Source organism: Solea solea, chromosome 13 (assembly GCF_958295425.1).
Source record: "Solea solea chromosome 13, fSolSol10.1, whole genome shotgun sequence".
NCBI lineage: Eukaryota > Metazoa > Chordata > Actinopteri > Pleuronectiformes > Soleidae > Solea > Solea solea.
Genome location: NC_081146.1, coordinates 13,121,539 through 13,132,355, shown reverse-complemented (window position 1 = coordinate 13,132,355; position 10,817 = coordinate 13,121,539). Strand labels below are relative to the sequence as shown.

Below are 10,817 nucleotides of genomic sequence, written 5' to 3'. Positions count from 1 at the left end.
TCAAATAAATCCAGCATCAGCGTTGATAACAAATAATAAATCCTGTGCGGAACAGCCATTCATTCCCTACTCTTTAATTACCCTGCTATTTAAATCTATTCAAAGTAAGTTCCTTCTTCTGACGGGTTTACTTCCCCCTGTGTCGGACAGCTGTAAAATCGTGTAGACAGGTTGTCATACAACAATCAAAGCCTTCGGTGAATGGACTCTAATGCTTGAACATTTAACATACAATAAGTCCAAACACGGGTAGAGAGAGAGAGAGAGAGAGACAGGGAGAAGGGGGGGAGAGGGAGAGGGAGAGAGAGAGAGAGAGAGAGGCCCCATGCAGCCAATGTGCTCACTCTATATTCACATTATCCACATTGCTCTGAACGAGGAGGAGCTTGCAGGCTCAAGTAGTGGATGCCAATCAAAGCATCAACTTCAAATTGTATCTGAGGGATCAGCCTGGAGACCTCAGGGCCAGGCGCGTCAGTCGGAGCGCAATTGTTGATCTGATCACATCCAGCGGACTTTGCGCGAGAAAAGAGAGGAAGCCGAGATTTAAGAGCGGGTTGTTTTGACTGCGTACACCTCTGTATGTCTGTAGTAGCTGCGACTTTGGCTTGAACACTCTCCCTTCACTCCTGTTGGGTTTCTTTTTTTTTCTTTTTTTCCCCTCTCAACTCACACCTTTGTTTTTTTTTGTAAGCACAGTTTGTCGGACCATACAGCTGTGCGACATTTTGGTGGAGGAGATGTCTTTCCCGCAGCTCGGCTACCCGCAGTACTTAAGTGCCTCCCAGGCGGTGTACGGGAGCGACAGACCGGGAGTGCTTTCACCTTCGTCCCGTGGAGGGAGCACCGAAATCGGGGGAAGTCCTTCCGCCACCGCGGCGGCGGTCACGTCAGTGTTGGGCATGTACGCCAACCCGTACGCACACAACTACAGCGCTTTCTTACCTTACACAAGCGCGGATTTGGCTCTTTTCTCACAAATGGTAAGGCTTTATATTCATATTTATATATGTGTGTGTGTGTGTGTGTGTGTGAGAGAGTGTGTGTGTGTGTGTTGAAGGACGTGCACAGACATGTTTATGCTTGGCGTTCCTTTAGAAAAACAAATAATAGCCATGGGCACATTGGCCGATTTTAAACGAAAACAATAGGCTACACAGTAATGTTTTTTATTATTTTTTATTATTATTATTTATATAATATGGCAGCTTATTTTAAATGCCCAGTATCTAATTTAATTGAATTTATTTGTGTTCGATTCCTTGCAGTTTAGTGGCGTGTTTAGCCGAGATTGCAAAGTGAAAAGTTTGTCCAGAGAGCACGAACCAAAACAAAACGAAAATGCAGGCCTGGATAAAATGATAATAGAGCAAACAGGCTGTATAATAATACACAGCAAACACATAATATATCATTTAAAGTGTGATCGATTGTAAGGTTAGATTTATTTCAGAGAAGAAGAAATGAACGTATCATGCATTTGCGTTTCAGCACGCACCATTAAAAAATAAAAATAAAGTTTATACTCAGTCCGGTGTACTGGCTGTATAATTTCCCCCAGATTGTTATAAATAATCTCATGTGTGGAACTAAAGCTTCAGCTGTGAGTGAGGTTAGGCTCATATTCCGTCATCCACTCAGTAAATGACTCGTGGGTGTCTGCTGCTGCTGCTGCTCCATGAAGAGCATTTATTGACCTAAAATAATCCTGGTGATGATGATGATTAAGTCGCAGTGTGTTAATGTAGTGGCTAATGTGTGCATCGGGCCCTCAGAGGGAGGCTTTTCTGCGCCACAGCTTCAAACCCCAAAAGCAAACCTCGTCCAAAACAAACCCTGCACGTTCGTTGCTTGACTTTATCTCTGGGTGTGAGTGTTGAGGCGTCAAAAGCGAGTGAAAACAACATGTCTGATTAACTAATGATGCGTGATGCAGGGGGAACTTTACTTTGGCCTTCCTGCTGCTCTGACACACACAAAAAAAAAAAAAACTCGAGTGTTTGGAAGTTTGGAAGACGCACGCAGAAAGTTTTTGGCTATTTTGCGTATGTTTGCGCGTTCACACGAATGGAACGCGGCTCTCTCTCTTGTCCTGTTCACTGTTTGTCTCCTTCGTAGACTGACACGAGTGAATAATGTTTACTAATTAAAAGTATCAGCCTCTCTGTGTGTGTGTGTGTGTGTGTGTGTGTGTGTGTGTGTGCTGCAGACGCGTGGTTGTTTCAGGCCTTCGCGTGACACTTTGTAAGTTGAGACGCGTATTTGTGGAAAGCTCAGGTGCAACTGTCACTTTAGGGTTGTTTATTTTTCATTCATGTGTTGACAAATGTAACTGCAGCAAATTCACCAAACTCCTTTTGAGCTAAACTAAGAGAGTAATTCTTACTTTTATTTTTTTACACTCACATGGATACTAGTAATAATAAAAATTGCTTAATTGTAATCGGACAATGTCATTTCTTTTTTCAAAGGGATCCCAGTATGATCTGAAGGACAGTCCCGGCGTCCACCCTGCCAGCTTTGCAGCACACACCTCCCCGGCCTTCTATCCATATGGTCAGTTTCAGTACGGGGACCCGGCCAGGCCCAAGAACGCCACCCGGGAGAGCACCAGCACCCTGAAAGCCTGGCTCAACGAGCACAGGAAGAACCCGTACCCAACCAAGGGCGAGAAGATCATGCTGGCCATCATCACCAAAATGACCCTGACGCAGGTTTCCACCTGGTTCGCCAACGCCAGGAGGAGGCTCAAGAAGGAGAACAAGGTGACCTGGGGGAGCAGGAGCAAAGAGGACGGGGAGGACGGCAACTTGTTCGGCAGCGGAGACGAAGCGGAGAAGAATGAAGACGAGGAGGAGATTGATTTGGAGAGCATAGACATAGACAAAATCGACGACAACGACGGGGATCAAAGCAACGAGGACGATGACGATAAATCGACAGAGGGGGGCAGGGAACACAGAGGCGGTGTGGGTGCAGGTGTAGACTTGGACAGTTTGGAGAAAAGACGGGCCTTCGCCCTGCAGGCCCACGAGGCCTTTGATAAATCAAAGAGCACAGTTCCAGTTCACCCAGGGAGTAAGGAGAACTCTGACGGCAACAACAACAACACAACAAGAGTTTTTTCCCCGGACAGATCCGGGACTTTTCCTCTCCCGTCGAACAACAAGCCTAAGATATGGTCTTTAGCAGAGACCGCGACGACTCCTGATAGTTCCTCTCAGAAACCCACGTCCCCCGGTGGCCCAGCAGCCACCACGCATCCATCAGCCCCACACCACCAGCTCCAAACCCACCCGGCCTTCCTGCCCAGTCACGGACTGTACACTTGTCAGATTGGGAAGTTCCACAACTGGACGAACGGGGCTTTTCTAGGCCAGAACTCCCTGCTCAATGTGAGGTCGTTTCTCGGGGTGAACCAGCACCATCAGCACCACCACTTGCAGCAGCAGCAGCAACAGCCGACGTCAGTAGTGGTGTCTCCGGTAGCAGCTGCAGCAGCACTCAGCAATGACAGCAAGGCCCATGCAGAGAGCCACAGTCCCAAACATATAGGTAGGTTGTTACAAACAAGGAACTTGTCTGTTCCTATTTATATATATATATATATACACGACATTATACTACTATAATTATACTATATATATATATATATATATATATATAGTATAATTGAATATCGTTTGTCCTGTGCTCATTTGTGTTTTTTTTTGCTCGTTTTCCTTCCAGACCATGAAAACGGTGCAAGGTCTGTTTCGCCTCCATCACAGACCCTGAAGTCCTCCTTTCGACCCATCCACGACAGGTGAGACAACTGCTATGTCTCTGTTGATTGTCGGGGGAGAAAATGACTGCACTCGCTTTATTAATGTATTTATAAATCCACAATAAATATGTGCTGATTTGCATTGCCTCAAAAGAGGCTGCTGCGATTTAGACCATAATTATTCATTCCACAATGAATAAGTAATTAAAAATTGAGCATGCTTGTCAGGAGAAGGCCCAGCAAATTGTAACGTCCTGTAATTATAAGGATACAAAATAAACATTATTATGGGGGATGCAAACCTTAAGCTAGTTGCTTGTCGAATTACAGTGTGTACATTTAAACTTTATGTCACGCAGTGTAATTTTTTTCTTTTCTTTGTTTTTTTTCTTCTACATACAAAAACTAAATGATGCTGAAAATAAACAAACAAATAAAACACAGTTTGCTTTGCGGGTGACAGGGGTCTTGACTCCCATCCCACACTCCCTTTAATTCCTCCCCTCTGGGGAGAGTGTGGCTACTTATCAAGTCACCGAGTAAAACGGGCTCAGTCTGGGGCTGTGTGCTTTCCCTAAAGACCCATGGGAGACCCGGAGCCCAGGGGAGCGCTCTTACAGAAGAGAGAGGGAGAAAAAATACTCCTGTTTCAAGTATTACTCACTGTTTAAATGCAACAGTCTTTGACATAATAATAATAATAATAATAATAATTATTATTATTATTAAAACAATATAATAATCAATCATAGATATTTAAAAGGGATTAGAAATTACAGATTTTTTTTTCCCTCAAACCAACTAAAATATTTTAAACATAAATTCGACAATACATTGTATAAATTATTATTTGTGTCGCTGTTATTATTATTATTATTATTATTATTATTATTATTGTAATTGAGGGAGAAGTCTGTTTCGAATCAGAACTGCTCAGCTTTTCAGCCAGACACTTGAGCCTCATATTGAAACCCGCTGTCCAAACACGGAGGGGATATTCATGCACCTTCCTGTATTATTCTTTATCCAGATCATCTCTGCCTTCCAGCACCAGGAGTCCACAAGACGCCACGCAACGGGTCCTCACTGCTCTCTCCTCGGCTTGATCAAGACATTGTTTTTTCGTGCTTTGAAAGGAAAAGAAAAATAGAAAAAAAAAGGAAAAGACTTTACGCTCCCCCCCACCCCCCCGAAAAGGACAATGAGAATAATAATGCAGCGTAGCATTCAGTCGGTAAAGAACAAATGGCGTAATTTGGTAATATCCTGTGGATGGATGGATTACTTCCTCTATTGTTGTGTAGCCTATAATCGCGCCTATATTGTTACTCTCTCTCTCTGTCTCTCTCTCTCTCCCTCCCTATCTCTCACACTCTCTCCACTTTGCCCAGACAGGCTGGGACATTTTGGTAGGCTTTTTACTTTATTATAATAATAATAATAATAATGATAATAATAATAATAATGATAATGATTATTATTATTTGTCTCCATCTTGTGTTTTTTGGTGTCCTTTCTTTCATGTAAATACCAAGTGATTTAAATTTGTAAATATAAAACGTTGAAGGAATTTGTCCAGATCGTATATTTTGCCTAATAAACTAAATGAAATTATAGAGAAACACATTGAGTATCTTCAGTCTATATATATATATTTTCCTTCGTCTATTATTATATATATATTTTTTTTTTGTTGCAATAATGATAATAACAATAATAATAATAATAATAATAATAATAATAATAATGGTGTAAACAATCGTAGGGTTTTGTAGTTTCATTTTATTTCACTCGTGGTGGAAATGGGACAAGCAACTATATGTGTTGGCAGTCTGCAGCCAGCCTTAATTTTATTCAAGTTTGGGGGGAAAAAGCGGCGTGGAAGCATTGAGGTGCTAATAAGTGTCCAGATGGTTGCTGGTGACAGAAAATGGACAGGAGCAGCTGGGAAGGTCATTAAGTAATAATATGGTAACGCCCAGTCCAAACAAAATCAAATGGTTAAAATCTAATCTGTCAGAGAGAGAAGTCGATTCGAAGATAAATTATTAATATTTTCTTTTGGAAAAGGGGAGGAGGAGGCTGACATTGTCGGCTCCGTGGAGCCTGCGGGTCAGTGTTGTTTTTTTTTTTCTTTCTTTCTTTTTTTGGGGGGTGCTGTCTGTTCCAAGGCTGATAGTGATCATTAAAAGCAACGTCTTTGCTCCTCAATCAGTGACCAAAACTAAATATTGATTCAGCACAACTGCCTAATAGGGTTTAAATAAAAGAAAGTGCACACACACAGGACACGATGTGATGATTGTAGTTGTTTTCCCCTTTAATGTACAAATCTGGACATTTTAAGGAACATTTTGAGGAAAAAAAATAATAATTTTGATGATCTCACATTAAATGTGACTGTGATTGTGTACATTCATCCAAGGCCTGAACCCATTTGAACACGTTATTTTCTCATTACTCGTTTTGAACTTTTATAACAAAACACGTTTATTAAAATGATACATATTTAGAGTGAAGTAGGACGCATTGTATGGAAGCGAAGTGCGCTGCTGGGTGAATGATTTAAGTTGCTTAAACCTGTAGAATGACTCCTGCCCGTGTGTTTTGTAATATAACAGCGACCTCTATAGGACATAAATAGATCACTTAATCTTGAAGTATAGCTCTCACCTTCCACTGAGCTATAAATCACATGAACACGCTTGTGTGCTTTAACAGTACAATCACACACACACACACACACACACACACAGTGCAGTTTATGTTGTACAGTTTGATTTAAACCCGTTGCACTTAACTGTGCTATATCACAAGTTATAGAGGAATATAAATAAACACAAGTAGAATAGAATAGTGTGACACCAAGTTCACCTCATAAAGCAAAATATGATTTTCGTTAAGGGCCTAAATCATTCTTTATTTTCAAATCGCAATGGGCAACAGATTTGTTGAACAGACGTGGAAAATGGAATTTAAAAAAAAAGCAGCATAACTTCAAAATTAAGTCATTGCAAACAGTTGCAAAGTGTTGCAGTCATGTGCAAAAGGGGCAAACTTTTTTTTTTTTTTTAATACTTGAGTGACTCGATCACGTGCGTGTGTGTGAGGCACATAAATCCGCGTCACTTAAGTGGGGCCTGCGCTAAACAGTCACGCAGTGCAGGACTGTGTTGAAAAATTAACAAAGGTCATTTACGGTTTTGTTGACCGGAGCGGGGTCATTCCGCTTTTATAGTTACATTAACACTTTGCCCACCACATAAAGGCGCAGGGACGTCATTTGATGCAAATGTGGACAGAGCAAACAGAGCGAGGACAGCGAGAGAGAGAGAGAGAGAGGGGAAAAAAAAATCACATGATTTCACTCTAATTGTGCAAGAAGGACATTTAATATGACTGTTCCTGTATTAACATAACTGTCACTTTTTTTTCCTTCGTTCTGGTGCAGACTATTGCGGTGTGTGTTTTGATAAGACGCGCTCCAGCCCTAGTCATTAAGACACCGGTGGGTCAACAAGAATAATATTAAACAACGTGAGGCTCCGGCTGATATTTTTTTTGGTCAATTTCACTTATCCTACAACACGTGCTTTGGCAATAATGATTATAATACTGCGGCTTATAAAAAAAAAAGAAAGAAAGAAAAAAAGGCAGGTGTGTAAATTTCATATTCCTCTTTCTCCCTCCGAGCTCCATTTGCACATGACATCCTCTCATGAGCTGCCATTTGGGCTAAAATTAAATAACCTCCCTCTGTCCCATTTATTTCTTTTGTACTGGAACAGCGTGAGGTTAGCGCCAAGGCGTTTGCTGCAGGCCATAATATTGTGTTCCCATAATATATACAAAATTATTCATTTAGTAAGTGGATGTACAGTGGATTGTCTAATGGGTAATGAGCGGAGTTGGAGCTGATAATTAGGCTGTCACTTCCAGCCATTTCTTCCCCGCATGCCCTGGGCCACAGAGCAGGGGAGGAAAGGAAATAAAGACCATGAAATCAAAAGGGGGGAGAAATAGAAAAAAAAAAAGAAGAAGTAGATAAATGAATTAAATGTAAATACAGAGCTAAACACCCATTCTTATTGGGATTAAAGAGGTAGAAGCGCAATATTATCAGATTTTTTTTAAAAAAAAAACACTGCATCCTGTTAGAAACAATGCTTAGTGGTAATTACTAACAGTGATAAGATAATTTCAATTGGAAATAATTACCATGCATTGTAGCACAACAAAATAAATGATATATATATATATATATATATATATATATATATATATAAACTGGACTAGAAGTTTACTTTTATTGCTTTAAAGAAAAAAAAATGAAATGTCCACACATCCACTGAAAAGCCATAAGAGGTTGTGCTTTTTTTTTTTCATCATGCTGAAAACTCCTCGGGAGATATGTAAATTGTGGCTCATGCAAAGACAATAAGTTGTTGACCCTAAAACAATTTAGCATTCTGTCACAGGCTGTGGCCCCCCCATAATACCACAGTCTTTTGTTGGTGAGCAAGTACCATCTCCCCCTGCAACTGAGATGTGTCACACTGTGGCAGTCCATTCATTTTAATGGGGAATTGTGCACTGTGACAGTCTGTGTGCACATGTGTGTGTGTGTGTGAAAAGGGGAGAGTGAGGGGGAGAGAGGTGAGTGCATGTGGAGGAAAGTTTATCACTGTCTTGTCTTTTTTGGCAGAAGCAGGCTATTCTTACAACCGACTCGACCCCTTGTAGTCCAACAACACAAATGTCTTTGCCTCTTCCCATTTCTTCACCCTCCTCCTCCTCCTCCTCCTCCTCCTCCCCTGCTTCCCCTCAACATCTCCGTTGTCTTTTCTCAAAGATGCCCACCCATACACGCACCCTTCTAATCCATTTATCTAGTTTCATGAGAACAGCATTGGTCGTACACTGACACAAAAAGCCATCGCGGGCCCCGGCCCTGGCCCCAGCTGGGGGAAACTCACAACAGCAAGCAAAAAAAACAAGTCACCGGAGCCAGGCTGCATCAGCCACAGCAGGGCCACCATCAAACTCTGCTGTTTAGCCGACTACTTTGCTCCTGCTTCTTATTTCAGCGACACAATGGCAGTGAAAGGGACGGACGCCTTGGTCGCTGACTTTTCATTCCAGCAGCAATAGGCTGCTGCTGTAAGACATGATTCTTGCTTCGGGAAGAGGCTGGCGAATCTGGTTGGAAAGGGGGGGAAACATAGGGAGAGAGGCTCTCGGCATGGCTACACACAAACACAAATAGCAACAAGGAACTGGTACTTGCCTGACAACTGGTTGGCTGACTGACTCGCTGCCGGTTCAACAACAACACACGACAACTCGACAACCCATGCAGACCCCTACTGACACAAAAACCTGGCCTGGCTCACAGATATACTAGAAATAAACATGGTTTCTTGCTCTTGTCTGGTTCTCTTTCATTTGGCCACTCAAAGCGACATTCTTGTGTTTTGATCGGGCAAGAAAGAGAGGGAGAGATAACAAAGCGAGGCAGGGAGAGCAGTGGAGTTTTTCTCAGTTGAATATTCTTTCTGACTCGGAGTGGAAAACACAGAACAGCTCTCTCACTCCTCTGCTACGAGGACAATATGCTTATTTGGAGCCGAGTCAAAGTAGCATGCCAATCGCGTGGCACTAATTAGCTGGCCTAATCTCGAAATATTATCCTCAAATCGGATTTATCCGAGTTGAAATGGTCTATTTTGAGAGACCCCGGTTGAACATGGAGGTTCATTATAATCTTCTTGTTTGCTACATGTTTGTTGATCAAAGTTGTTTCCTCGTGTCTGTAGTTGTTTAAAGGGCACTGACAGGGTCCAACACACACACACACACACTCAACTTTTGCTTCTGTTCCATTAATGATTTCACTACCAATTAAATCTAGTCTGTCCTGAGTTTTGTGATGTACCCAAACACAGCAGCTTCACCAGAACACAATATTTAGGGGAGAATTTCCTCCTTCCACCCCCCCGTCTCTCTCTCATTCTCTCTCTCTCCCACACACACACACACAAGGACTAGTATTTGTGCACACATTCCTGATACAGTCTGTTGGAGGATCAGAAATATTTTGCCTTAATTATCCTTCAGTATGGATCGTGTTCTTCAGGAGGGACGGGTAATGATGGGGGTATTTATAGTCATTCATTCCCTCTCTGTAATTATTCACTCCTCAAAATTGGGGTTTTTACATTTGGCATGTTCCTTGAAAACGTAAATCAGACAGACATCACTGGTGCTGGGATCTCTTTGAAGTGAATCCCCTCCCCGCAAACACAATTTGACGGAAAGTTTTATTCCGTTCTTCTCTTCATTAGCGTATTTTTTTATTTGTTTGTTTTTGTTTTGTTTGTATGTATGTTTGTCTGTTTGTTTGTTTGTTTGTTTTCCCAAGTACCAGTTGAGATAAATGTTTTCTTCAGTGTATGGGTTCAGTTTGACATTGCAATGCTGCACACACACACACACAAAAATAAATAAACAAATACAAATTACCATTGGAACATGCCCTGCCTAACTGAAAGTAAAGGTAAGGGAAATGATAAGTGTACCAGTGTTTACATTTCAGCAGTGTGCCAAGCCGATCCCTACGCACAGGTATCGTAACGGTGGGTTAGCTGACATATTTAAAGACAAGCGTGTGTGTTTTCAGAAATAAAATGCAGGATGACAAGGTAAAAAAAAAAAAAAAAAAAAAAATGCCAAGGGCCTCGTGCCCCCTTTTCCTCCCTGCACAAATATTTCCTCAGTGACAGATAATAAAGTCTGATTTTCCTGTCTGCTTTTCTGATGTGATGCCATTGTGGTTTGGGCTAATTCCAGGGGGCTGTACAAAGGAAGCACGGCCATCTGAAGTGTCATACTGCAGCTGTGGCTGCAGCACAGGAATTTCCATTTAGTAGAGGATGCTTCTCTACTTCTCTCTGAACTCGCACAGCACATGTGCAGTGCAGGTGATATCAAATGCAACTCCCCATCTTTGTCTCTGCTAATGTGAAATCTCTCTCTCTCTACACACACACAC

General features: G+C 41.9%; 1 protein-coding gene across 1 annotated transcript; it reads left to right on the top strand.

The window, feature by feature from the left end:
• The first annotated feature begins 376 nt into the window (after positions 1-376).
• On the top strand, positions 377-5,388 carry irx1a (iroquois homeobox 1a). Its single transcript, XM_058648816.1, has 4 exons — positions 377-983; positions 2,472-3,555; positions 3,730-3,805; positions 4,797-5,388. Exons 1-4 carry the CDS (start codon positions 741-743, stop codon positions 4,870-4,872), a joined length of 1,479 nt encoding a protein of 492 aa, XP_058504799.1. The 5' UTR covers positions 377-740; the 3' UTR covers positions 4,873-5,388.
• Positions 5,389-10,817: the final 5,429 nt, after the last annotated feature.